The sequence below is a fragment of the Sminthopsis crassicaudata genome, chromosome 2, assembly GCF_048593235.1.
Source record: "Sminthopsis crassicaudata isolate SCR6 chromosome 2, ASM4859323v1, whole genome shotgun sequence".
Taxonomy (NCBI): domain Eukaryota; kingdom Metazoa; phylum Chordata; class Mammalia; order Dasyuromorphia; family Dasyuridae; genus Sminthopsis; species Sminthopsis crassicaudata.
Window position 1 is genome coordinate 673,518,460 of NC_133618.1, and position 26,702 is coordinate 673,545,161.

The 26,702-nt window shown below is 40.1% G+C and overlaps 1 protein-coding gene across 3 annotated transcripts in view; it reads left to right on the top strand.

Annotated features, from left to right (window-relative positions):
* The window catches only part of FAS (Fas cell surface death receptor), a 40,333-nt gene extending 14,391 nt beyond the window's left edge, over positions 1-25,942 (top strand). The window contains exons 1-9 of one of the 3 annotated variants that reach the window (XM_074297106.1): positions 6,773-7,152; positions 8,536-8,701; positions 12,202-12,339; positions 15,110-15,218; positions 16,223-16,284; positions 16,491-16,568; positions 17,831-17,883; positions 20,128-20,152; positions 22,351-25,942. In XM_074297106.1, the coding sequence (XP_074153207.1) occupies positions 8,575-8,701; positions 12,202-12,339; positions 15,110-15,218; positions 16,223-16,284; positions 16,491-16,568; positions 17,831-17,883; positions 20,128-20,152; positions 22,351-22,673 (915 nt within the window). In that variant the 5' untranslated portion in view covers positions 6,773-7,152; positions 8,536-8,574 and the 3' untranslated portion in view covers positions 22,674-25,942. Of the gene's footprint in view, positions 1-6,772; positions 7,153-8,535; positions 8,702-12,201; positions 12,340-15,109; positions 15,219-16,222; positions 16,285-16,490; positions 16,569-17,830; positions 17,884-20,127; positions 20,153-22,350 lie in introns of those variants that run through there. The other 2 variants (XM_074297104.1, XM_074297105.1) reach the window with 2 other exon arrangements.
* The last annotated feature ends 760 nt before the right edge of the window (positions 25,943-26,702 follow it).

Genomic DNA, 26,702 nt, shown 5'->3' on the forward strand with positions numbered 1-26,702 from the left:
GAAAATAATGTATATACCATCCTAGTTTTCAACATAGTATTTGGCACATAGAAAATGGTCAATAAAGGCTTCCTTCCTTTCTTCCTTGCTCCCTCACTCACTCTCTCCTTTCCCCTCTATCTGTCTCTCTTTGTGTGTCTCTGTCTTTGTTTCTCTCTGTGTCTCTCTCTGTGTGTCTGTGTCTCTCTCTGTCTCTCTTTCTCTTTCCCTCTTTCTTTCCCTCTCCCTTCCTCTCTCCCTCTTTCTCTCTCTCTCTCTCTCTCTCTCTCTCTCTCTCTCTCTCTCTCTCTCTCTCTCTCTCTCTCTCTCTTTCTTTCTTTTTCTTTCGATTCTTTAGTAGGAACTTAATTTACAGAGTTGAGACAAATTGCCTCAATTCCTTGAGTCTAGGTTAGTCACATTTTCTAAGTTTCCATTGAACTCTCCTCCTGGAGCCTCAATGGGCCTTTACTGAAACTTGAGGGTTGCTTTGTTGGAGTGAGGGGTGGTCATCTCTTTTGGAATAATCCCTCAGCTATTCTTTAAGATAAAAGGATCATAGATTTAAAAAATTATTTTAATATATTTTAGAATAAGCTTTATTGCTATATTTCCATTTGGAGTCATAAACACGTCTCCAAAAATACCCATCAACTGCTTTTGCAAAATATTTTTGAGGAAAATGGATAAATGAATGAATTGATGATTTGATGAACAATTGATGAACAAAAGGGCATTTATAAAGCATTAAAGCAAAGATTTAAACTGAATTGGTTTTGTTTGTTTAACAACTTTCTAATTTAATTCCATCAAAAATTTCTGTTATCTCTTCTGATCATCTGTCTCTTGTCTAGTCAAGAATTTTCCCCCATTCATGATTGTGAAAAATGTTGTCTTCATTTTTTCTCTAGTTTGTTTATATATATGTATATATATATGTATATATATATATTTAAATCATGTATCCATTTGGAGTTTATTGTGGTATGGTATGAGATATTGGTCTAAGCCTAATTTCTGCCAGCTTTTTCTAGTTTTTCCAATAGATTTTGTCCAATAGAGTCCTTACCCCAAGATTCAGTGTCCAAGGGTTTATCAGGTCTGCTTCAGTCACCTGTCTCTGAATTTACTCACTATAATGTTTTTCTCATGACAAACAATACCACTTCAAGCCCCACCAAAGTCACAAAATCTCAGGGTTGGAAAAGACCTTGGGAGGTCATAAAACCTTATTAACCCTGAACAGGAATTCAGCCCCTGCTGGAAAGCACACCCTCTCCAAAGGCAGATTTTTGGCTCGTATTTCCAGAGTCTGGCCCAAGCCCTGGCTCTTGGAAGGTGTTTCATAGATATTGGTTAGATTGGATTAAGTAGCAGATTCACCACTAAGCTGCAAAGTCCCAAGTCCTTGAGTTACAGGGTTTTTCTCTCCATAGTATGAGAGAGTCAGGACATATGATCACTCCGGTCCTCTCTAGAGCTGTTACTCTATTTTCTGGGTGTGTCTCACTGGAGTTTATTTTTAGATGCAGGTGATGTGAAACAGCCCCATTAGTAGCAATGTTTTTTTCCGAATAATTTTCCTAACCAAATAATTGTTCTCGCTTCTCTAAAGAATTGTGGAAATGTGACTTTTGGTGACTAGTGGTTCTATCGGAGCTTCATTGCACTGGAGGGCAGGGCTCAAAGTCAGGGGCCTCCATGTGGAATTCTAGCTCTCCTGTTTGCTAGCCCTCCCTTCCCCCTCTTTTCCTCCACAGTAAAAGCTTTTTCTTGCCTCTTTTATTGTAATTTATACCATTCCATTTCTCCCTTTCTCAATCTTCCAGTACATTCACCTTAATTTAATTTTTTGATATTATCCCTTCATATTCAACTCACACCTGTACCTGCTGTGTATAGATATTTATTCTAACTGCCTCTAATAATAAGAAACTAAACTATAAGTAACTCTTATGAGTCACAAATATAATTTTCCCACATAGGACTATATAAACAGAGTAATGTTATTGAGTCCCTTATTATTTTCTTTTCCTGGTTATCCCCTTTGTGCTTCTGAGATCTGTATTTGAAAATCAGATTTTTTTTCTGAGGCAATTGAGGTTAAGTGACTTCCCAGGGTCACACAGCTAGGAAGTGTTAAGTATCTGAGTCAGATTTGAACTCCGGTTCTCCTGACTTCAAGGCGAAGATCAGAATTTCTATTCCCTTCTGGTCTTTTCATCATAAATGCTTGAAAGTCTTCTAATTCATTGAATGCTCACCTTTTCCCCTGAAAGATAATACTTCATTTTGCTCCATAGGTGATTCTTGGTTGTCATTCTAGCTCCATTGCTCTGTAGAATATCTATTCCAAGTCCTCCAAAACTCATAGGAATATTATTGCCAGATTTTGAAACCTCAAGATCAAAGAGAATATTTTACAAGAAACAAGAAAAAACCACATGCTGAGCTACAACTAGAATTGTACAGGATTTATTAACAGTCACAATAAAAGACTACAGGTCGTAGAATCATATCTACCAACAATCAAAAGAAGCAGGCCTGTGGCCAAAAAATCATATCCAGAAAAATTATCTATAATATTAAATGAGAAAATGGAATTTCAGTGGACTTAGATTTTCAGGGCTTTGTATCAACCTCAAACTTAATAGAAAATTTAACATTAGCAATATCAAAAATCAATTTCAAAGAATTCAACATGGATAAATTGTTTATTTTTTGCATGGGAAATTTATAACATGTTTTAAGATGGACATCAACAATATGATAGCGCAAAAGAAAGACTGGAGCAGAAGGTAAAAACAGAAATTATGTTATACAAATAAGGTGCAGAGGAAGAATAGAAATCGAGGCATTAGAATGGGAAGGAGGTTTCATAGTTCTGCAAACCTACTCACTTTGGAAATAATAGGCTAGGATTAATAGGCAACATTACATATATGCTATGAAGGGTAAAGTATCCTTCAAAATCTATAAAGAAATAAGAAGAGGGTTGAGCAGACAGGGAAGCACAGGATGAGGGAAGAAGACAAGGGAGGGGATCCATGGGCAGGGGGAAGTTAAGTCAATAGCAAAGCAAGTTAGGAGCAGAATTAAAGCAAAGGGTCAGCAGGGATAGGAAAGATGTGTATGTCTATGTGTGTAGGTACGTGTATGTATACATATATACATTATATATTATATATAAACATATATTTTATATATAGATAGAAATATATCCTTTCTTAACTATAGCTTTCTTTGGGGATAGTGGGGGGGATGAAAGAGGGGAACATAAAGTTACACAGCAGAGAAAAAAGAACAATTTACAAGGAAATAAATAAAAGATGGATATTCATGAAGATAAATTTTTCTACTAATAATATACTTTCTTTGATTTGTATATGCTGTTATATATTTGGAATCCTCCTTGATGTTTTGCTGGATACGTGAGAATTTTCTATTTTGTGGGAGGTTCTGAGCACCAGTGCAGTGGAACAAGCAAACACCAGCACCGGGATCCCTCCACATGCTTCAGCATAGACAGGGGATCAGGGAGACTCCAGCTCTAAGAACCCCTCATATTCTTCAGCACTGCCTGGGCAAACAGGCATTTAGGAGCCTAAACAAAACAGGCAGCTTCCTGTGACCAGACCACCAGTGATGCCCTGGGGAAACAGAAACACCTCACTGCCTTCAGCTCATCCCAAACATCCACACTAGGACTTCTGCTGCCAGACCACTTGGCCCCCAGAAGTTTCAGCCATCCCTCACTCCACCCCCTCAGGGGCAGCCCCACACAATTGGGTCCCCTCTGGACCTCAGGACAACATCAGCTCTGAACCTCAGGACAACCTCAGCAAGGCACTACATAAACAGCCAGAGCCTGTAACCACTGGCACGAGAAGCCTGAGAGAGTGTCCCTTCTACCCCAGGAGTAGAACTCAAATTTAAAAGAAAGGAAAAAAGATGAGCAAAAACATTAAAAAAAATTTTTTTTAAATTTGACCACAGCAAACTATTATGGTCACAGGGAAGATCAAAAGTCTCAAAAGAGACAACAATGTCAAAACACCTATGGGTGTGAGTTGAATATGAAGGGATAATATTTTAAAAAGTGAAATTAAGGGGTAAGAGAAGAATGTTCTGGAGAGGGATGGTGTATATTATCTGCCATAAAAAGGCAAGAAAAAGTTTTTACAGTGGAGGGGAAGAAGGGAAGGGAGGGGCAGTGAGCAAACCTTACTGTCATCAGAATTGGTTCAAAGAGGAAATAACATGCACACTTAATATGGATATAGAAAATCTATCTTGCACTGCAGGAAAGTAAGAGGGGAAGGAGTATGAGAAGAGGACGAGGGTAATAAAAGAAAGGGTTATTAGGGGAGGGAGTGGTCAGTAGCAAATTATTTTTGAGGAGGGACAATGTAAAAGGAGAGAGGAGATAATTAATGAAGGGAAATACAGTTAGCAATAGTCATTGTAAAAGGAATTTTGAAGCAAATTTCTCTGATAAAGCCTTATTCCTCAAGCATAGAGGGAACTAAGCCAAATTTATAAAAAACAAGAGCCATGTCCAAAATGAAAAATGATCAAAAGATGCGATCTATGCCCAAAGGGCCTTCAATCTAACAATATCACTACTAAGCATGAATCCTAAAAGAAATTTAAAAAAATTAAAAAGACTATATGTACAAAAATATTTGTAGCAACTCTCTTCTCAGGGTAAAATATTGAAAATTGAGGGGATGCTCATCAATTGAGGAATGGCTGAATAAACTTGGTATGAGATGATGATAGAATGTTATTCTTCTATGGAAAATGATGAGCAGGATGCTTTCAGAAAAAACCTGAAAAGTCCTCTTAGCAAAGTGGTATACTATATACTAAGTAACAGCAATATTCTGAGATGCTCTCTTTCTCTCTCTCTCTCTCTCTCTCTCTCTCTCTCTCTCTCTCTCTCTCTCTCTCTCTCTCTGTTTTTCTCTCTTTTATTTTTTTCAGGGTTTTTTAGGGTGGGAGATTTATGTTTTCTTTCACAACATGATTTATGGAAATGGTTTATAATTTGGTCTCTTAACGTGGGATGGATTAAGAGAAAGAATATGGAACTTAAAAGGTTTTTTTATTATATATTTTTATAATATTATCCCTTGTATTCATTTTTCCAAATTATCCCCCCCTCCCTCTACTCCCTCCCCCCGATGACAGGCAATCCCATATATTTTACTTGTGTTACAATATAACCTAGATACAATACATGTGTGTAAATACCATTTTCTTGTTGCACAATAAGCATTAGATTCCGAAGGTACATGTAACCTTGGCAGACAGATATTAGTGCTAACAATTTACATTCATTTCCCAGTGTTTCTTCTCTGGGTGTAGCTACCTCTGTCCATCATTGATCAACTGGAAGTGAGTTGGCTCTTCTTTATGTTGAAGATATCCACTTCCATCAGAATACATCCTCATACAGTATTGTTGTTGAAGTGTACAGTGATCTTTTGGTTCTGCTCATTTCACTCAGCATCAGTTGATGTAGAACTTAAAAGTTTTAAAAACAAATGTAAAAGATACTTTAAATGTAACTGGGGAAAATACAAAATAAATAAAGTATAAGGTGTATTTGAGGGAATAAAATAAGTAACTAGGTGCAGAAGGAAAGGAGAAGTAGAATGGGTTAAATTATTTTACAAAAAGAGGTGCAAAAAACCTATTACAATGAAGGGAAGGATGGGAAAGTGGGCAAAGGGCATTACTTGAGCCTTACCCTCATCAGTATTGGCTCAAAAAGGGAATAATACACACAATCAGTTGAATATAGAAATCTATCTTACCTGACAGGAAAATGGAAAAAAAAATTAAGTAAGGGAAGGGGGGCGATTGAAGACAGAAACCAATAGAAAGGAGGGCATATTGGAGGAGATGGTAGAAAGAAGCAAAGCACTGGTGTGGAAGAAAAGGATAAAAGAAAGAGAGAGGACAAACAGGAAGGAAAATGGGATAGAGGGAAAGACATAGTTAATAATCACAACATGAATGTGAAAGGGATGAACTCTCCTATAGAATGGAAATCACATAGTAGAGTCCATCAAAAACCAGAAACCTACAATATGTTGTTTACAAGAAACACACTTGAAGCAAAGAGACGTGTTGAATAAAGGAAAAGGGATGGAGCAGAACCTCTTAGCTGATATAAAGAAAACAAAAGAGGGGTGATAGTCATGATTTCAGACAGAGCAAAAGCAAAAATAGATCTAATTAAAAGAGATAAGGAAGGAAACTACATTAAAAAAAAAGAAACCATAGACAATGAAACACTATCAGTAGTAAACATATATGCACCAAATGGTATAGAATCCAAATTCTTTTTTTATATCTTAAATTTTTTATTAAGTTCAGATTTGGTCAGTAGTCCTAAGAATCTGAAAGTTTGTTGAATGTCCATTTTTTCTCATTTAATATTATAGAAAATTTTCCTGGATATGATAGTTTTGGTTGCAAGCCTAGTTCTTTTGATTGTCAGTAGATGTAATTCCAGGACCTGTAGTTTTTTCTATGATTACTAAGTCCTTACAATTCTAATTGTAGCTGTAGAGTATTTGATTTTTGTTCTTGTTTCTTGCAAATTTTTCTCTTTGATCTGGGGTTCAAAATCTAGCAGTAATGTTCCTATGTGTTTTCCATAAAGGATAGCATTGAGCTGGTGATCAGTAGATTTTTTCTACTTCTATTTTTCCTTCATAGCTTCCTGCCCCGAGAGAATTTATAGAAGAACTCAAAAAATAATTTTAAAATCAAATAGCCTTTGAGGAAAAAAAAACAAGAAAAACAAAATTATGAGAAAAAGTTAACCAAATGGAAAAGTAGATTACAGAGTCTCAAAGATGAAAATAACTCTTTGAAAATTAGAATTGTGCAAGAGGAATCCAGTGAAGCTTAAGACCAAGAAATAACAAAACAGATGATAAAGAATGAGAAAATAGAATGGAATTTGAAACATCTCATCAGAAAAATGACAGATCTGGAGACTAGGTCAAGAAAATATAAGAATAATTGGACTTCCTGAAAGTTGTGACCAGAAAAAGAGCCTTGACACAATAAAGCAAGAAATAATCCAAGAAAATTGTCTGGAACTGATAGAACATGAAGAGAAAGTAGCATTCAAATTCTTAAAGAAAAAGTTAAGTGAGTTACAGGCATTATAAAATGTGAAATAGATAATTTTGATTTTATTAAAATAAAAAGCTTTTGTCCAAACAAAACTAATGCAACAAACATTATAAGAAAAGCAGAAAGCTAGGAAACGATCTTTGCAGCAAATATCTCTGCTAAAGGTCTCATTTCTCATATGTATATAGAGAGACAAGACAATTCCAATAAAGTGTAAATGGAAAATGCCATCTACATACAGAGAGAAAACTAAAGAGACTGAATGTAAATTACCACATGCTATGTTCATTTTTTTTCTTTTTCTTCTTTTTATCTTTTTTCTCTCAAGATTTTTCCCTTTTGTTTTGATTTTTCTCTCCCTACATGATTCATAAGGAAATATTTTAAAATAAAATGAATGTACATGTATAACCAAAAAAATGAGACCTTTATCAGAGATATTTGCTGCAAAGATTGTTTCTAGCTTTCTGCTTTCCTTATACTGTTATATGTACCATTTATCACATTAAAAAGAGCCATTTATTCCTATTTTTGGAATGTTTTTAGTAGGAAACTGTTCATTATTGTCAAATAATTTTTCTGAATTATTGTTATATCCTATTGTTTCTGTTGATTTTTATAATAAACACAACTAAGATATATTTATTGTTTTCCTAATATTAAACTAAGCCTTTATTTAAATCCAAACTGATCATAATGTATATTTGTGATATGTTGTTTTAGCTTCTTTGCTAAATATTTCATTTAAATTTTTGCATCTCTGTCATTAGAGATCATGATCTATAGTTCTCTTGTTCTGTTTTGACAGGGAAGGGTTAGGAATAAATGAAACATACTTTGGGAATGGAGAGAAGATAGTGAAGAAAAAATTAAAATGGGAAAAAAGCGATAACTCAAAATAAATATGGAGGAAGAATATAGAAAAGAAAAATGAATAAAGAATGGAATGGAAGGGAATGAACAATTAAACAAGTATGAATAGTTTAAATTGACCCCAAATTAAAATGCTTGCACATAATTCTAAGAAAAATACTTGAAATACAAAGATTCATAAAAATGAGGCTGTGGCAAAATTTATTATTTTGCATATGACTGCACAAAATAAGCAGGTATGACAATTACGATTTCAGACAAGGTAACAGAAAAAATACACTAAATTAAAGGTGATAAAGAGAAAACTACATTTTGCTTAAAGGTAACATTTATTTCAGAATTTAATACCCTAATGTTATTTCAGAATATGCCCCCAACACCAAAGTTGGTAAATGCTTCAAGGAAAATTTAAATGAATTTTAAATGAATTATAAAGCCTCTCTTTATAAACAAGGTCTAGGCAGAGGGCATTATTCAGGTCTAGTTAACATTCATCAGGATGACTGTATAATATTTCTTTTGTAGGTTTTAATTAGCATCGATGGAGCCTTTTGCAGAAACATTATGTCCCCCTGGCTTGGTACTGATTCCAAGTGGCCACAAGTAAAGAAAAACTTCACTAAGAGGGAGGTCACGTGTCCCAAAAGTCAGCACCCCGTAGGGGACATCTGCTGCCAGCTATGCCCTCCTGGTAGGTATCAAATGCTAGAAAATTGCTCTTGGCATGCCAGGGTTTTTTTTTGTAAGATCCCCCTAATTACTCTTATGAGTGCTCCTCTTTTCCTGGCATAGTTTCCCTTGTTCTATGCCTCTTGGGACATACGTGACAGGAAAGTAGCCAGAAAGTAGGCTGCCTTGATTGTCCTAGGAAAAAACCACTGACTCCTCTGTATGCTTTCTAATGCCACTTGCCTCACTCTCCCCTCCAGAGTCAACTGGGTCCAGTGGCCAGATAGAGATCAGGGCGACCGGAAATGGCTCTGGACACAAGCTTGCCATCAGTGCTTAATGGCAGTTAGGGGGCAAAGAGTTCCAGATTTCAAGTCAGGAAGATCCCCATTCAAATTCAGCCTCAGTCCCTTGCTAGCTGTGTGGGCAAGTAATTCCATCCATTTATCTCAGTTTCCTCATCAGTAATAATAGCACCTATTTCTCAGAGCTGTTCTTCGAGTCAAAAGATATTTGTAAAGTATTTAGCCCTGAACCTGACACATAATAGATGCTTTATAAGTGTTAGCCATTGCTATTATTATTATTACTGTTATAAAGTGTTTAGTCCACTATCTGACACATAGTAGGTACTTTATAAGTGTTAGCCATTGCAATTATTATTATTACTGTTATAAAGTGTTTAGCCCAGTATCTGACACATAGTAGGTACTTTACAAGTGTTAGCTATTGCTATTATTATTATTACATTATAAAGTATTTAGCCTAGTACCTGACACATAGTGGGTGCTTTATAAGTGTTAGCCTTTGCTGTTATTATTATTATTACTGTTATGAAGCATTTAGCCCAGTACCTGATACATAGTAGGTGCTTTATAAATGTTAGCTATTGCTATTATTATTATTATTATTATTATAAAGTGTTTAGCCCAGTACCTGACACATAGTGGGTGCTTTATAAATGTTAGCCATTGCTATTGCTATTATTATTATTACTATTACTTGCTCCCTTTTCAGGATTATTACACATACCTATCCCTCATGCATGGTATGTTCCCGACAGCTTAGTTTTCCTGCTTTTTCCTAGTTATGAAATTCAGTTTCCTGCTTCTATGACTTTGTAGGTTGACCCCTATCCATGGAATACTCTGTAACCTTCTGGAATTCTTAGCTTCATTCCCATGTCACCTCTTACAGGAAGCCTTTCCTGATTCCCCTCCTCATCCCCCAGTTATGAGCAGTTCCCTTCACTGAAATGACTTAATTATTTACTTGTTTGTGTGCAATGTACCCATCCCAGTGGACCATAAGCTCCTTGAGGGAAGGAATAATTTTGTCCTCATCTTTGTATCTCCTCTGCCTAGCACATAACAGGTGCTTAATAGATGCACTCATCTCAACTGAATCCACTTGAACCCAATGTCTGCCTGCCTTCTCAAGATGGCCAAAGCACTAGGGGAGGGAGTGCCCGAGTTCCTGCTACTGTCTTCTGCTGTTGATGAGTCACAGTGAAGTGTGGGAGCCTCTGCCTTCCCTTTGTGGCCCAGCCCCTCCCCCCCAATAAAGCTAAACAGGCAGCAAATAGGGTCTGGCCAGAGTGAGGGTGCAGAGGGGATTTGCATTTTCCATCCAAGTGGCAGAAATACCACTGACAGCCATACCCCGGTGCTGGTTGCAAAAAGCAACCTGGCAGGGACAGGAAAGCCTGCAAGGAGCAGCAATCAATTAGAAATGCTGCGAAATGCAAATATGGCAGCAGCTTTTGAAGGAGGAGGGCAAAGAGAGCTCCAGCTTAGAACAACAGGGGCCCTCCCAGCAGCTTCATGGGGAAAAGACAGGAAGACCATATGGGTCAGAGCATTAATATGGAGTGAGAGTCTGAGGGCTGAACGTTCCTAGGCCTCAAAGGGCTTCCTAGTCCACTTGATTTGCTGATTCTGGAGTCAGAGGTTCTAAGCTCAATTCCTGATATCAGTGCTTACTCCTCTTGCTTTGGGAAACTTCTCTTGCCTTTCAGTGAGAATCCCTGGCACCTGTAACTCTGTGATCCAGGAAAAGCATTTCATTGCCCTGAGCCTCAAGTTTTCTCCCCTGTAACATTAGGGGGCTCCTAACTTCTGCCTGTTCTCACTCCCAGCCAGCAGTGAGCCAGCTGTCCTGCGGTGGGATTGTGGGATTAAAAGACCAAAGCCTTTGGAGAGCTTCAGCCACTTTGGGTAGACACAGCTGCTCTTAATCGGAGTCTTCCCACAAGTGCTGGACAGCTCCTGGGGGCTTGTTGTACGGTGGAACTAGACAGGCTCTGACCTGCTTTTCAACCCTGAAAGTCTTCTTTGAAGGGGGACTTGGCTCTCTGAGACTGGGGGGAAGCGGAAAGGATTGGCAGGAGAATGAGCGTGTAAGAGAACTCTGGGAAGTCTTTGAGCAAGAACAGTAACAATCACTGTAATAACGCCCATGTTGAAGGTACTCTCAATACCTTCTTGAGTAGGTTATTATCCCCATTTCATAGAATCTGTGTTATTATCCTTATTTGACATAGGGGAAACTGAGGCTGATTGAGGTGATGTTACTTGTCCAGGGTCACACAGCTGAGCCACATCTACAGAACAGGAGTAATACTACCCACAGTTCTACCTCTCCAGCCGGTGGTGAGGCTCAAATGGGAAAATCTCTGAAAAGTACTTTACAAATGTCCATTGATCTTCTTTGTCCTTCCCTTCAGAGGGGTCTTCCTGGATTTCTCCAATTTTAGAAGGTTGAGAAGCATTTATCAGGCATTGTGCTGAGCACTGAGGATATAAAAAAGGCAAAAACACAGTCCTTGCCCTTGAGGAGCTAGCAGTATAACGAGGGAACAACCTGGACACAACTCCATGCATACAGGAGAAATTGGAAGTCATCTCAGAGGCAAGGGGCACACGGGGGGCCAGGAAGTGGCTCTCACGGAAGGCAGGATTTGACCGAGTCTGGAAGGAGGCCATGGAAACTGTAGCATTTGTCATTTCTTTGTCAGAGTAGGAAGAGGCCTCCAAGGCCAGTGAGCCCAATTCCAAACAAGATCCCCCTCTATATTGTGTTTGATAAATGCTCCTCCAGACTTTGCTTATAAACTCCTAAAGAGGGGGAGCTCACTAGATTGCCTCACTATAAGAGGGAGTGCTATAGCTCACCTCCATCCCAACAGGCTATCCTCTGGCCAGGGGCCAAGACGGACTCATTTCTTCTCTGACCAGGACGGACTCATTCCTTCTCTGACCGTATTTTCAGTGGCGGGCTGAAGCTGGCTCATACTTGTCAGAATTGATTGTTAAATTTTCCATGTCCCTCCAGAAATGGGCAAATGCTGCAAATCAGGGCTTGTTTCGTTGTCTTGTTGAGTGTCTAGACTTAAGAAAGTGGCGAAGATGCTGAGAGTGCAGATTAAGCCGGAAAGTGTGAAATGCATAAATTGTTTTTGAAGGTCCGGCTGTTAAATATTTCCCAGCACAGCATTGCAAACTCTCCTCTGCTCTTGGACAGGCACAAAGAAAGTTTCTGACTGCAAGGAGGCCGGGGGCCAGCCACAATGCACCGGATGTATACCTGGGGAGGATTACACAGACCAACCTCACTATCACAATCAATGTCTACGGTGTGGCCTTTGTGATAAAGAACACGGTGAGTCAGTCAGGGCCAGCTGAGCTGCCCACAGTGCGTGCCAGCTGGTGCAGAAAAATGTTCTTTAATGTCTGTGATGCACAGAGTGCCACATTCCGTGTGCCAACAGGCCCTGCTGACAGTCGACTGTGGGGAGGGGCAGGAAGAGGGAAGGTCAGAAGTGGCCACAGGTAACCAAGGTCAGGAGGGACGATGAAGGTCAGAGTTTCGATGCTCTTCAGTCTGTCTTCATTAAAATAAATAATCAGCTGCTCAGTGATGGGGGGGGGATGAGCCAGAGGAGAGCCAACAACTAGGGGATCCAAGAAAGTCCACGAAGGGAGAGCATTGGGGAGGAGAGTTACAAGAAGCATGCAGGGGCACCCAGAATGTGAGAGACAAGGGACTGGGCCCAGGACAGGGAGCCTGGCTACCAGGAGGAGACAGGAGGGCCTGGAAAGACCCTGCAGACAAGGCTCCCCCTCTGGGGGACAGATGATGCTCCAGAGGGGCCCAAGGGACATAGCTTTTCCCTGAGCTTGTGAGTCCCATTCAGACAGCTCAGCAGTAGCATGGCCTGGCCCACAGGACCACACCAGGAAATAGAGACACAGCTCAGACACAGGGAAGAGTTTCCCAGAATCCCTGCCCCCCGGAGCCCAGTTCCTGTCATCTGGCCTGACTCTCCTCTCTTTCCCTCTGGTTTAGCTGTTTCCCAGACCATCTTCATGTGCTGACTATGGGTAGTTCCAGCAAGAGATAGAGGCTCGTGCCCTCTTCAGAGCGTGGAACCGCCTTGGCACTAATCTCAGGAAAACAGACTATAACAGAGAAGGTCAGGGTAACAGCAGTCAGTCAATCAATCAACAGGCATTTTTAAGCACACAGTAGATGCCAGGTACTGCACTGTGCAGTGGGGACACAGAGAAATGCAAAGCAGTCTCTAGCAGCTAATATGTATGTATACATGTGTGCACATACACACCTGTATGTGCAGGTATATAAATGTGTACACACAGAACCGATGCAATAGAGTGATGAAGCTAGGGCGTATATCAGCTGGAGAGCTGGGGGGCAAACCCAGGAGGTCAGAAACTACATCCTAAGGCACAAAAACTGCAGAATGCTCCTCTCAGCCTTATTCTAGACTGCCTACAGGCTCCAAAAGTACTGATTATCATTAGAAAGGACTCAGAGACCTGGCTCAGCTCTCCCCTGATTTGAGCCTAGGATTGATCACCTCCCAGGGTGAGAACAAACATGAGACCACATCAGTTGTCCAGGGAGTAGAGGATTATTCGGGCCTCCTTTTTCATTCATGTGCACCCACATTCCTCACTGGGCTGCAAAAGGTTGGTGATTAGTTGCTCCCCCACCCTAGATTTCAGTTTGGGGGACATCCTCCACTCATCCCTCTAGTTCACTCATTTAGCCCCTAGTCTGCCCCTGCCTTCAGCTTAAATGGGCTGACCTGAAGTATTAGTCTCCTTCTTGGCCTCCTTGTCTCCAGCCTCTCTATAAACTGCTATAGTGATTTTTTTCCCTGAGGCAATTAGGGTTAAGTGACTTGCCCAGGGTCACACAGCATTGTGGTAAGTGTCTGAAGTCACATTTGAACTCAGGTCCCCCTAAATTCAGGGCTGGTGCTCTATCCATTGCGCCACCTAGCTGCCCCTGGGTTTCTTACAACCCAGACATGACCTGCCTCTATAAACTCCCTATATCACATATAAGAGCAGACTGAAAGTTCTTAGTTTGCAGTTTAAAGTTTATCACAGTCTGGCCTCTGCCAACCTGCTCACACATCACTTACCTCCACGCTCTTCACAGTCTAGCTCTGTCTCCCTTTGTTCTGGTTCCCCTCTCATATTTAGACCATTCTTCACCTCTGCCTCCCAGAATGCACAGCTTCCTTTCCCACTCTGTTCAGGGGCTCCCTGTTGCAGGAAGCTTTTCTTTATTCCTTCAGCTTTTAGGGCCAGCTTTTCTAAGGTTATCGTATGTCATGTCCCATATACTCCCATGTATGCACAAATCATCTCATCCATTTGAATGCAGACTCCTTGTGAGCAGGGAATGTTTCAGTATTCGCACAGTACCTGGCACATAGTAGGCTCTTCATAAATGCTTATTTATTGATTGGCATGGAGAGAGAGGGAAAAGTTATGTTTTTTAAGAGTTATTATATTAAAGTGGAATTCTATTACTAATAATATTATTAATAATACATATTATAATATGTTAATAATTATTAATAATATCTATTCATAGATTCACTTAATTTGGCAAATATTCATATTTGCATCTACTATATGTAAGCATATAGTGCTAGATGCTGGGGTTACAAAACTAAAAGGTGCCTTAGTCCCTGCCTGTAAAAAACTTACACATATCCTACCCTGAGTGATACAACATTGCATGAGATGAAACAGGAGAGCAATCCAGACAGAATTCTCTAGGGATATTTCAAGAGGGGGAAATGACATCCAGCCAAGAGGAGGTAATGCTCAGCTAAGCCCAGAAGCAAGAGGTCAGAGGTTCTGTGGATGGGCCACTTCTTGGGCTAAGGGATGGGCTGCAGCCACTTGGCAAGGGAGGGTGGTAGGGTGTGTCCCAGCAGGCAGGGGAAGGAGCCAGGTTAGGGAGAGCATTAAATGCCAAGGAAAGAGACAATAGGTATCTATTGGAGATGTTTGAGTAGAGCAGGGCAAACCTGGTGAGAAGATGGGATTAGTAGACTGTCAAAAGACATTTCAGATCACAGTGATAAACCCTGAAAATTTCTTTTTAGGCTCGGAAATCCGAAAGAATTGTACCACTATTCACAATGTGATATGTGGATGCCCCAAGAACTTTTTCTGCAACACTCCTGTGTGTAACCTTTGTTTCCCCTGTACTCAGTAAGTTTGATGTTTTTTTATCTGGGTCTAAAATAGTCTGGGTGTGAGTTCTCTAGGGGAGCCCACTGGAGACAACCCTCTAGTACAGGAGAGCACAAAGTGGAAGCCAGGACCCTCGTTTTCAGTCCTAATCAAGCCATTCTCCTTTCTGGGTCTGTCTCCTTCTCCCTGAGAGATTTCTAGAAGATGATCTCGCCGGCATTCTTCTCATAGATCCCCATGATCCTAACTTGTGTAGTGAGGCATAGGATATTATACAAGTGCCCCATCTTCCCTAAGTGGTGTGGCAGGGAAGGAAAATGCTTCCAAGAGATTCTGAGGTCAGCTCCATCCTCTAAAAAGGCCCTGAGGTAACAAGGTGAGAAACAGGGCCTGCTGGGACAAGGAGGGGGATGTGCAAATTCAACTCCTTTAACTCCAGATTCTCCATCCTAGCCACAGTCACTACCATATCCTTCCCAATTCTAACTCTCTGCATAAACCCCGACCCTCAGCTGCTTTTACCTAGAGACTTACCCCCCGAATCTCTTACAATGCTTCCTGGCATTGTAAAGAATATGATGACTACCCCGTTATTATAATTGTGAATGTGAGCCTCACGAGGGCAGGGACCGCTATGCTTTTGCTTCTATCTCCAGCACTTAACATAAAGTAGTTGCTTTATAAATGCTCGTCAAATGATGGACTGATTGAATAAGAAACTTACTTCTGGGAGGTCCTGAGGAGCGGTGACGGGGGAGGAAGGAAGATAAAGAGATAGGAATGATCTGGGTTTTGCCATTGTAGCCCCAATGCCTGGAACAGAGTAGCTACGGTTAACATATTCTCAGTGACCTAATAAACTTTTATAGGTTTAAGATTCCATTAAGGAACAGGTTGGGGAAAACCCCACAACTATCCAGTCCCGTCAGATCTTTGACTATCAGTAAAGTGAGGAGGCATAGATAATTCCCATCTTGCCAAGTCGGATACCCTATGATGCTCGCACCTCCTCCCCCCTCCAGGTGTGCACATGGCGTCCTTGAGGAATGCACTGAGGCCAGAGATGCTATCTGCCAGGCCCAAGGTAACGGAGCTCTTTCTATTTGTCTTTTCCCTCCATGTCTCCCATCCACAAGAACAGACTAGGAAGAGGCAAGATTGCACCAAAATCTGAAAGGGAGGAGGGAGCATTTTGGAGCTGGGTTGTTTCAGGAAGAAGCTTGTTTTGCTTTCTACAGACCCTCAGGAGGATCCCACTGTGGGTCCTAACCTGTCTTTCTTAAATCCCAGAGAATAAATCGCTCTACTTCCTGTTCCTGTTGCTGCTGCTGCTACTAATCCCGGCTATAATCCTTGGCATTATTTATTGTAAGTTCTTTCTTTTTTTTTTTTTTTTTTTTTTTTTTTTTACATTGTCCCTGGAGAGGATTGAGATTATTATTAATTACATAATAATAATGATAATAACTGACATTTATATTCTGATAGGCTTGGTGGATCAGACTCCCTGGACTTGGACCAATCATGCATGCTTATTGAATGGGTGACCAGGGCTTTTTTTTTTTTTTTTTAATTAATTAATTTTTTTTTAGATTGATAAAAAGGTTTATTACGGGGTTTGGAAGTAAAGTTAAAGTCTAGTTAGTAAAAGGTGAAGGTAAAGACAAAGGGGCACCGGAAATAGGATTCCAGTGGACAGAGGTCCTTAGCAGCCAGGCGTAAGGCTGCCATGTTAGGAACCTCTGCTGACCAGGGATTTTTTAACCTTGCTGAGTCTCAGTTTTCTCATCTGTAAAATGGGCATTATCATTCCAGTCCTTAATTGCCTTCAAGTGGATGAGTGAGAGATTTTTATGCCAAATGCTTTCTCCACACTCTAAAGTTTTCTGGAGACCTCTGTTACTAGACCAGAAATTTGCTGACATCTGGACCACAGGGTCCTCAATCTAGTGACAATGCCATCACTTTAAAGATAAGAAAAATGAGGCAGGAATTTTATAGGATTTTAGGATCTTAGATTTATTTGGAGATAGAAGAGCCTTTGGAAGTACCCCTCTCATGTTACAATTCAGAATACTAGGGCTCAGAGAGAGTACATGTTTGGCTTAAGGTCACACAGCTTAGAAAGAACCAAGGGGAGGATTTGAATCCAGATTTTCCTGCCTTCAGGCCAGCAGCCTATCCACTGCACCATTAGACTAGACAATCCTATGGGGTTAGGAGGGTGGGAGGATGAGTCGGGGTTGGGTGGATGGCTGCAAATGAGGGGTGACCATTTCCCACATGCGAGCATTTGGAAATGGCCCAGGAAGACTATGTGATAGGTTAAGAGGAAGCTTTAGATTGGATCAGTGATCAGATGACAGAATTTGGGCCAATTTAAAAACTATTACCAAGAAGTCTTAGACATTATAAAATCAAGGACATTTGGAAATGCTGTGGAAAGCCTGGTGCTTTGAGCTCCCCAGGAAATGTCTCCCTCTCATCCCCTGTGGGAAAGATCTTCTTGTCTGAATTTTTGTATCCTGTAACAGAGGGATTGGCAGAGATGCTTTCCAATGGCCTTGTTGCCTTTTGCTTTGGTCTGTCTCGGAGATAATTAATTCTGCTGTCGTTTTAAAATATTTTAGATCGGAAAAGAAAGCACCAAAAGGATACCGATAGCTCAAAACCTGAATATAAGGTAGGTTTTAATTACTGTTAAAGGGCAGTCAAGAACTCTAGTCTTCAAACAATTCAGATGAGTCACAACAGGCTGGATGGACCACATTCTAACTAGGAAATACCATCTCAGTCTAGTGGCCAAGATCTTAACACACAACAAAAGTGGGGGACACTGGAGAAGGTTGGAGAGAGTATATACCAGGACAAAGAGTGAGTTTCATATTCCAAAAAAGTCTCAGGAAAGGGAGTTGAGATGTTGGAGACATAATGTCAGGATATGCTGAAGAGTTCTTTGAAACTTACTAGGTCAATACAGGGCTGAACTGGGCTATAGTTTGACCATTGAGTCTGTACTCCTATTAAGTAAAATATGAAAAAGCTAAACACCCTATCAAGTTCAGAAAGAGACAAGCTTAGAAGGGTGGGTGTGGGTTTGTATATACCCACATGTGTTTGCCTGAGTCTGTGTCTTTTTGGGTATTTGTGTGTGTGTATGTTTGTGTATGTAGATTTATCTATCTTAGAATCAATTATGCCAAGGCTGTCTATTTAAATGGTGACCCAAACTAAGTAACCTATGTATGTCTTTTAAGAATGAAACTAAATATATAATTATTATGGAATTAAGTGGAGGAAAGATAAGGAGAAGTAAAGATAGCACATACCATTATGTAGAAGAAGGAGTAGAAAGGATTCTTTCAGATTTTTTAAAAGTCTTTTTGTTAGGTAGAACAGAATCTTAGAATCTCAGAGCTGAAAGAGCATTGAGTTCAAGTTATACTTGATCTAGGATCCCCACTCTACCATGCAGCCTCTACTTGAAACCTTTGGGTTAGTTCTAAAAGTTAAGAAAATTTTCTTTATATAATGACTAGCTCTTTCGACAATATCACCCACTTCCTGGTTCTGTCCTTTGAAATCAAGAAGAACAAGTCTAATCTACCTTGAAGGCTTTCCTCCCCAAAATCTTATTTCTTCTCTGGTAAACATCCTCATTTCTTCAGTAGAATCATTAGAAGTTGACTGTGACTTTCCTCCTCTGGATGCCTTCTAATACCAGTTTCTGGTGTGTCTTTTCTAAAAGATCATTCCTGTTAAACACAGTATTCCACACATGGTACGACCATGGTAAAAGATAGATGGATCCAATTCTCTTGTTCTAGACACACTTCTATTAATCTGGGCTAGAGTTGCATTAACTTGAAGCTATCATACCAACATTTTCATTCATTAAGTTTGTGGTCCACCAAAATTCCCAAATCTTTTTAAAGTAAACATCTGACAAGCTCCAATTCCCTTATCCCTCACTTGTGATTTTGGCTTTTATTACACCTAAATATAGAACCTTTCATGTAGTCCTACTGAATTTTGTCTTCTCAGATTTTGTCCATCATTCTAGCTGGCTGAAACCCTTTGGTGCCCTAATTCTTGTTATTATTCACTGTCTTAGCTGTCCCTCCCAGGTTTGGGTCGTCAGAAAATTTGACAAAAATGTCATATTTCCAAGTTAGTTATAAAAGTGTTATATATTCATGACCAATGAACAAATCAGTTTTTAAAAAGGTTTTTAATATATACTTGCTAAGTATTGTGTGATATATCGAATAATAGGAATAAAATTTAAAAAGTTACCCTTCCCTCAACAAGCTTATGTTCTAATAGTAAAGACAGCTCACATAGGAAATGGTGTCCAGGAGATATCATCTGAAGGATGGAGGCTTGATCCATAGGCCAATGGCCTTTCTAGTGCCATTGGTATTGTAATTACTGTGCCCCAAAATATGAGGTGGAAAACTGGAGAGATGGAAGAGGATGAAGCATTGAGTCATATAGCAAGAAATGTAATTTGGGCCAATATGTAAATATCTGGATGAGATGTGAAGCATCTCAGCACTAACTAAGAATGGGCTGTTATCTTGAATTCACCCAGTGACCAATCAAGATGATCAAGTCCCAAGATAAAAGTTCTAAAATTGAATGGATTCACTTCCTCAAGTATTTACACAGGGATTGTAGGGGTCCAGTAAAAAAAGATGTCCATCTATATAAGGGAAGAAATTTGGCAGAAATGCAGTTAACACGGCAGCTCAAGCAAATGGCAAGACAGCCAAGCCCATTTTATTTATGTGATGATCATCTTCCGAGGATGGTCTTCAGGAGATGAGGGGTATCACATAAAATGGCCTCTAAGTTCCTGTCCAATTTTCAAAATTCTATAATTCTATGATATGCATTTGTTCTCACTCCCTTCTCTTTCCCACAGGAAGACATTCCTCTGACTTATGCAGGTAAGATATTATTTTATTTTCCCAGAAGCAATAGATTATTGTTTTCTCCCCAATTCTACTGGACCCAATGCCATGCTCGTTAAAAAATAGTGATATGTACCCAGTAGCTGCTAAGTTAATTGCTTGTTTAATTGAAATAACAATATCATTAAGAAAAAGATACTTTAAAAAATTCTAGAATTCCAATTAATGAAATGACAAGGTACAATTCTTTAAGAATGCTGCTAAACTCTACTACTCATCTCCTCCCAGAGAGAGGAGGGAATCAAGATGCAGAATGAGTTGCCCATTTGGAAGATGGTCAAAATGGAATGTTTTGTTTGCATATTAGTTTTGAGGGTTGTGTTATTTTTCTTTATTTTTCATTGGAGGAAGGGAGTGAAAGGGAAGAGAAAATAAATGTTAGTTCATTGAAAGGGGCAGGAATTGGAGATGGAGAGAAAGAGGTAATGGGTTCATCTTCACTGGAAGTCTTCAAGTATTGTTTGACAGGTGAATTATTGAGATACCATAAAGGAGAATCATGTTCAGACGATACTTGACCAGAAAATTGATGCAGTGAATGCAGACTGGACTCAAGATTCAGGCAAATGATTTAACTTTTTGGTGCCTTAGTTTCCTCCTCTGTAGAATAATGGCTTGGACTTGATGGCCTCTGAGCTCCTTGCTTCAAGCCTAAAATCCAGTCACCTCTGGGGTTTCCTCTAAGATAAGACAAGAATAAAATAAAATTAACTCAAATAGTTTCATTAAATGCTGACATTTTTCTCTAGTGAGACAGATGGAAGAAAGGAGGAAAACAAGTATTTATTAAGCATCTCCCATGTGCCAGGCATTGTTCTAAGTACTTTACAAATATTTTCTCATTTGATCCTCACAACAATCCTGTGAGGGAAGTACTATTAGTATCTCCATTTTACAGCTGAGAAAAATGTAGCAGACAGAAGCTAAAAGACTTGCCAGGGTCACTGAGCTACTAAGATTGAAGGTCAGGTCTTCCTGACACAGTGGTCCCCATTGAGCCATCTAGATGTCATTGGGAGGAGTCAAGAGAATCCTGGGAAACTCTGCATCCTTGCCTTCTCTTTGAAGCACATCTTGACTGCTTAATTCCCTTTTAGTTCTAAGTGGATAATCTTTTGGTCCTTTTCTGGTCCCCTCTGACAAATGATCCTCCAGCCTGTTAGAATACTTTCAGTGATGGGGGACTCATTACCTAGAAAGATAGCTCCTTCTACTTTTTGATAGCTGTCATTGTCATCAAGTTGTTCCTTTTGTTGAGATGAAATTTTTGATTGAGTAACAACTGTTCCCCCCAGCTCCCACCAGCAGGTTCTGTTTTTCACAGACCCGTGGCCAAAAAAATACCCTAACCCTTTTACCCTTTAACATTCATTGCCAACCTGATTTAATCCTCAAGATCCTCAAGATTGCTATTTATTTCTATTATTTGATAGCTATATTTCAATTTAATTGGTTTACTTGTAATCCCATGTACTTCATGCATTTGGAAACATTATTCTGGAAAGGGATCCAAATGGACTCCACAGACTTTGGTAAATCAAAGAATTCATATTTCCTTTCCTGGGGAATGGGATCAGGAGGTCAGAGGGAGGCTGCCTTTCTCTCTTTCGTGCTCTTGGGTCACTTGCTTGTGGAAGGAACATCTCTTGTGACTCAGTTTCCCCCTGTGTAAAAGGAGAACAAGTATTAGTATCTCCATTTTACAGCTGAGGAAAATGAGGCAGACAGAAGTTAAAGGACTTGCCAGAGTCACAGAGAGCCACTAAGATTGAAAGTCATGTCTTCCTGACACAGTGGTCCCCACTGCATCTAGATGTCACTTGGAGGAGGCAAGAGAAATCTGGGAGTTCCTGAAGATAGGAGTACATCAAGATTCCTACTGCTTTTTTGTGTCCTGACTCCATTAGCAGTCTTGTCAAGACTCTGGTCCCCTTCTTAAATGTCTAAGATGAAATATGTAGGATTTGAAAGATCCAATCCATGGAAATAAAACATGTGGACCCCAGAGTAAGAACTCTTGACCTCAGTGATCTCAGAGGTTTCTCTCAGCTCTGTCACTCTGATCTCATATTCCTGAAGGCATAAAAGCTTCCTTTGTGTCCCTGTGGGAAGATTCAGTTCCAAAATCACTGTTTTCATGTTTATTTTTTGATTTTATATTATTTTATTTTCAGATATTGACTTGAATAAATATATTCCACAAATTGCTGAGAGAATGGAACTCGACCAGGTTAAAAGGTTTGTCCGGGAGATGAGAATAAGCGAAATCATAATTGATCGAGTCAAGCATGATTACGCGAATGACGCAGATGAGCAGAAAATCCAGCTGCTCAAACACTGGTACCAGAGACATGGCAAGAAGGGGGCGTATAGACAGCTCCTCCAAGGGCTCCAAAATATTGGACTGCGAGGTGTTGGTGAGAGACTACAGGAAGTCATCAATGCCCACTCAGAGAATTGTCCTGAAAATGGAAACTCTAGCCTTCCCCAGAGCTAAGGCCTGGCCTCCAATTATGGGGTCGGGAGCCCTGGGCCTATTCAAGTAGCTCCAGAAATAGTGAGGAGGAGTGGGGAATCAGCCCTCATTAAGTGGTTTGAGATGCAAACGCAACTTCTTAGGCCATAGATATTTATATAGGAGTGTGTCCTAGGTACTCTGGAAAGGTCTCTCCTGCCTCCTCCTGCCCCAGTAAAAATCCTTTCCTTATTTCTGGATGTTGCCTGCATTTCTACCATTACAACTCTGGCCCTGTCTTCTAGGAAAGGTTAAATGCCCAAAGAAAATTGTGGCTGAATGGACCTACTTTATCTTAGAACTTATTTTTATTTACCATCAAGTGGGCAAACAACTTGAGTCATTAATAGACCCCACAAATTTATAACTGTGCACCATTTCAAGCCCCCTTTCCACCTATCTTGACCATCGAGAGAGGACTGAATCTTCCCTGGATTTATTAAAGCAGCATCTCCTCCCTCCTGGTGAAAATTTACGATGCAAAAAGGCAGAACCTGAAGGAGAATGGCCAAATGGAGGAATGGAAAAAAAGCAATTGCATTGAAGTCAGATGGAGAAGTGATTAGGAAATATAAAAGAAAACACAGTGAGACATTTTCCTAGGAACAAAAGTCAACCAGCAGTTGTATCCTTCTGACCCCAGAGGTGAGTTAAGGATATAATGGACTGTGAGGGGAGCTAGATCTGATGTGGCCGTGGTCCAAGGCCGGCAGTAGCCGTGTGAAGGGTTGAAGATTGAGTCCTGAGCCTGTAAACTGAGTAACTAGAAATCTCAGATCAAGGTGGAACCAATAGTTCTATCACTTTGGCCTGTAGGGTCTTTCACCTAGCTGATTGGGACCAGCAGTCTACTGGAGCCCCAACCAAAGGAGAGCCTTCAGTTGTGTTACCCAGATTTACACTGAATTCTGGAATTTACAAAGTTCTGATGAGGAAGGCAACGATCAGACTACTTTGGGGATATTAAAAGTTAACAGTGTCCTAGACCGAGATCCCTGAAGTAGTCGGCATCCAAAGAAGGAACAGCAGGTCCCCAGAGAATTGGGGATCAAACAGGTTTCCAACATTCCTTCCAGAAACTCACAATCTGGTCTTAATACAAAGTCCTGATTCAAGAAGCAATTCTAGAAGAGTGGGCCAACAAAAACACACGCAAACTGAAAAGAAGAAAATCAATCCAAAACAAGCAAAGTTTTTTTTTTAATGCCCCTGACACATGAGATCCTGGGTGAAATGAAGCATATCACCTATTTTCTGACAAAAAAAATCTACAGGTTCAAGATACAGAACAAGACCAATATTTTGGGGCATGGCCAACTCAGGGATTTGCCTAACTTAGCTGTGTATATTTGTTACAAGGAATTTTTTTTTCTTTTGTTTTCTTTTTTCAATGAAAGAAATAGAAGAAAAAGACAATAAATTCTTGGTTTTAAAATTTAAAATAAACCAGGGTCTTCAACTGATTTCGACACAGATGTGCCAGGTGAAGTTAGATCTTGGATTTCTCATGTTTACATTGCAAGCTAAATGAACATAAAAAGTTCTCTCAAAGATCTCTTTTATGCCAGCATTATCAAAATTTTGTGATAAAAATTGTAATTTAAAAATGAAATTAATTGAATATTTTATATTGTTTGGACTGCAGTTGTGCTTTTTGCTTTTGCTGTTGAATTTGTTGCTGTTCAGTCATTTCAGTTGTCTGACTCTTCGTGACCCCATTGGCAGAGATCCCCGAGTGGTCCATCATTTTCTTCTCCGTAGCGCACTTTGGCCTTTCTCATCTTGCATGAATGTTTGCCAGATGCCCTGAAACATCTGATCAAATGCCTCCCACTCCAACTCTCCCAGCCGGTGATGTTTGGCTGACAAGATCTCTGCACAAAATTTTTTTTCATGGCTGCATAATATCATCAATGAGGGTGAGGTCCCTGGCTGCCCCCTAAGCAAGTTAGGATTGGGCAAAGCAGATCATTTGGGAAAGTATGTTTTCTAGCTCCCTCACAAAAGGAGATGAGCAGTGTCAGACCCCAGGGGGCTGCCGAATTGCACTATGGATTCAGTCTGGCGAGGAGATGGCCCTTTGGCCTGAGCCACCTGTTTAAAGAAGAACTGTGACTGCAGCTCCCGGCTCATGCTCATTTGCCAGCCACTACAGAACTTTGACATAAGTAAAAATTATCAAAATGGCAGACATGATGTCACCCTAACCTAAGAATCTAGTGCAAAGTGAATTAAGCAAAACCAAGAAAATATTATGGCCAATTTCCAATACACTGTAACTTTAAATGACAAATAACCAAACAAGAGAACCTGGACTCTTTGAAATGATAAGTTTGGCCCCAAGAAGAAATATGAGAAAATGACTCTTTATACTTCTTTGCATAGGTGGGGGATGATGGGTGAGGAATACTCAGACTTTTTTACTCTATTGGTCAGTTTTTTCTGAACTTTTTTCTTCCTCTTTATTCTTTATTATAAAAGTCTTTCTGAGGGCAAAGGTCCCACATGTAAAAAATGTTTGTGGCAGCCCTTTTTGTAGTGGCAAGAAACTGGAAACTTGGGTGGATGCTCATCAGTTAGGGAATGGCTGAATAAGTTATGGTATATGAATGGTATGGAACATTATTGTTCTGTAAGAAATGACCAGCAGGAGGATTTCAGAGAGGTCTGGAGAGACTTACAGGAACTGATGCTGAGTGAAATGGGCAGAACCAGGAGATCATAGTACACGGTGACAACAAGATGATCAATTCTGATGGACGTGGCTCTTCTCACAATGAGATGGTTCAGGCCAGTTCCAATTGTTCAGTGATGGAGAGAGCCAGCTGCACCCAGAGAGAGGACAGCGGAAGCTGAATGTGGGTCACAATATAGCATTTTCACCTTTTGTTGCTTGTTTTGTGTTTTTTCTCATTTTTTTTTTCCTTTTTGATTCAATTTTCTTGTACAACACGATAATTGTGGCAATATGTGTAGAAAATTGCACATTTTACTTCTATCTGATTACTTGATTCTAGGGGAGGGAGTGGGGGAAGGAAGGAGAAAATATTTGGAACACAAGATTTTTCAAGAGCGAATACTGAAAACTATCTTTGTATATATGTGGAAAATAAAAGGCTATTATTTAAAAAACAAATAATGGTTGTTGATAGTTTTAGATAAATGGAGTATTTTCTATCAATTTAAATAAAATTCATTTATTTTCATATTTTAAAGTGTTTTTAATAAAAATAAGTTTTTATGAATCAAAACCTTTTGTCTGTATATATTATTATAATCCTATATATTTACTAATATCATCAATTATGTTAATAGTTTTCCTTATGTTAAATTTTCCCTTCATTTCTGAATAAATCCCTACTCAGTCAGAAAATAGTAAGAGTCTTTCTGGGAAGGAGTTGAGGGGATCCAGGAGGTGACTTCACGGGAGAGCCTGGTCCTGAGTGGGGCTGCGGGAGGCTTATTTCCTAATCTGAAGATAGATTTTTGGAGCCAGACAAGACCTTAGAGACAGCGCCGGGATATCGGACAAGTCCCTTTTCAACTTTGGGGCTCGTTGAGTCTCCAGTCAATTTCCAAGTCCCTTTCACTCTAATTCCTGTGATCTTCTTTTTCAGATATGGAAATTGAGCCCCAGAGCGGTCCATTGGACTGCCCAAGAACGGCACATAAGAGATGCTTAATGAATATTCGTTGACTGAGTGGAGCCCTCGGTGGGGGGGAGGGGGGTCTGGGCTCTACTCTAGGCTTTATGGCCAGAGCGGACTCTGCCCAGGAGTACCCGAGACCCAAAGCTCCTCCCTGGTAGCTTTTGCCTCCCTGCCTGGGCTTTAAGAGAGCCGGGTACAACTCACACATTGGCATCTGATTCTTTTTAGCAGCGCTCCTTGGGGGGCTGTGTGGGAGGGCACGGGGGAGGGGAGGAGGGGGGTGGTGGAAGTTTCCGGCAAACACTCAGCTCTCCACAGGAGACCCAAAGAGAGCCTCTGTGAAGGCCCCAGTGACTCATTC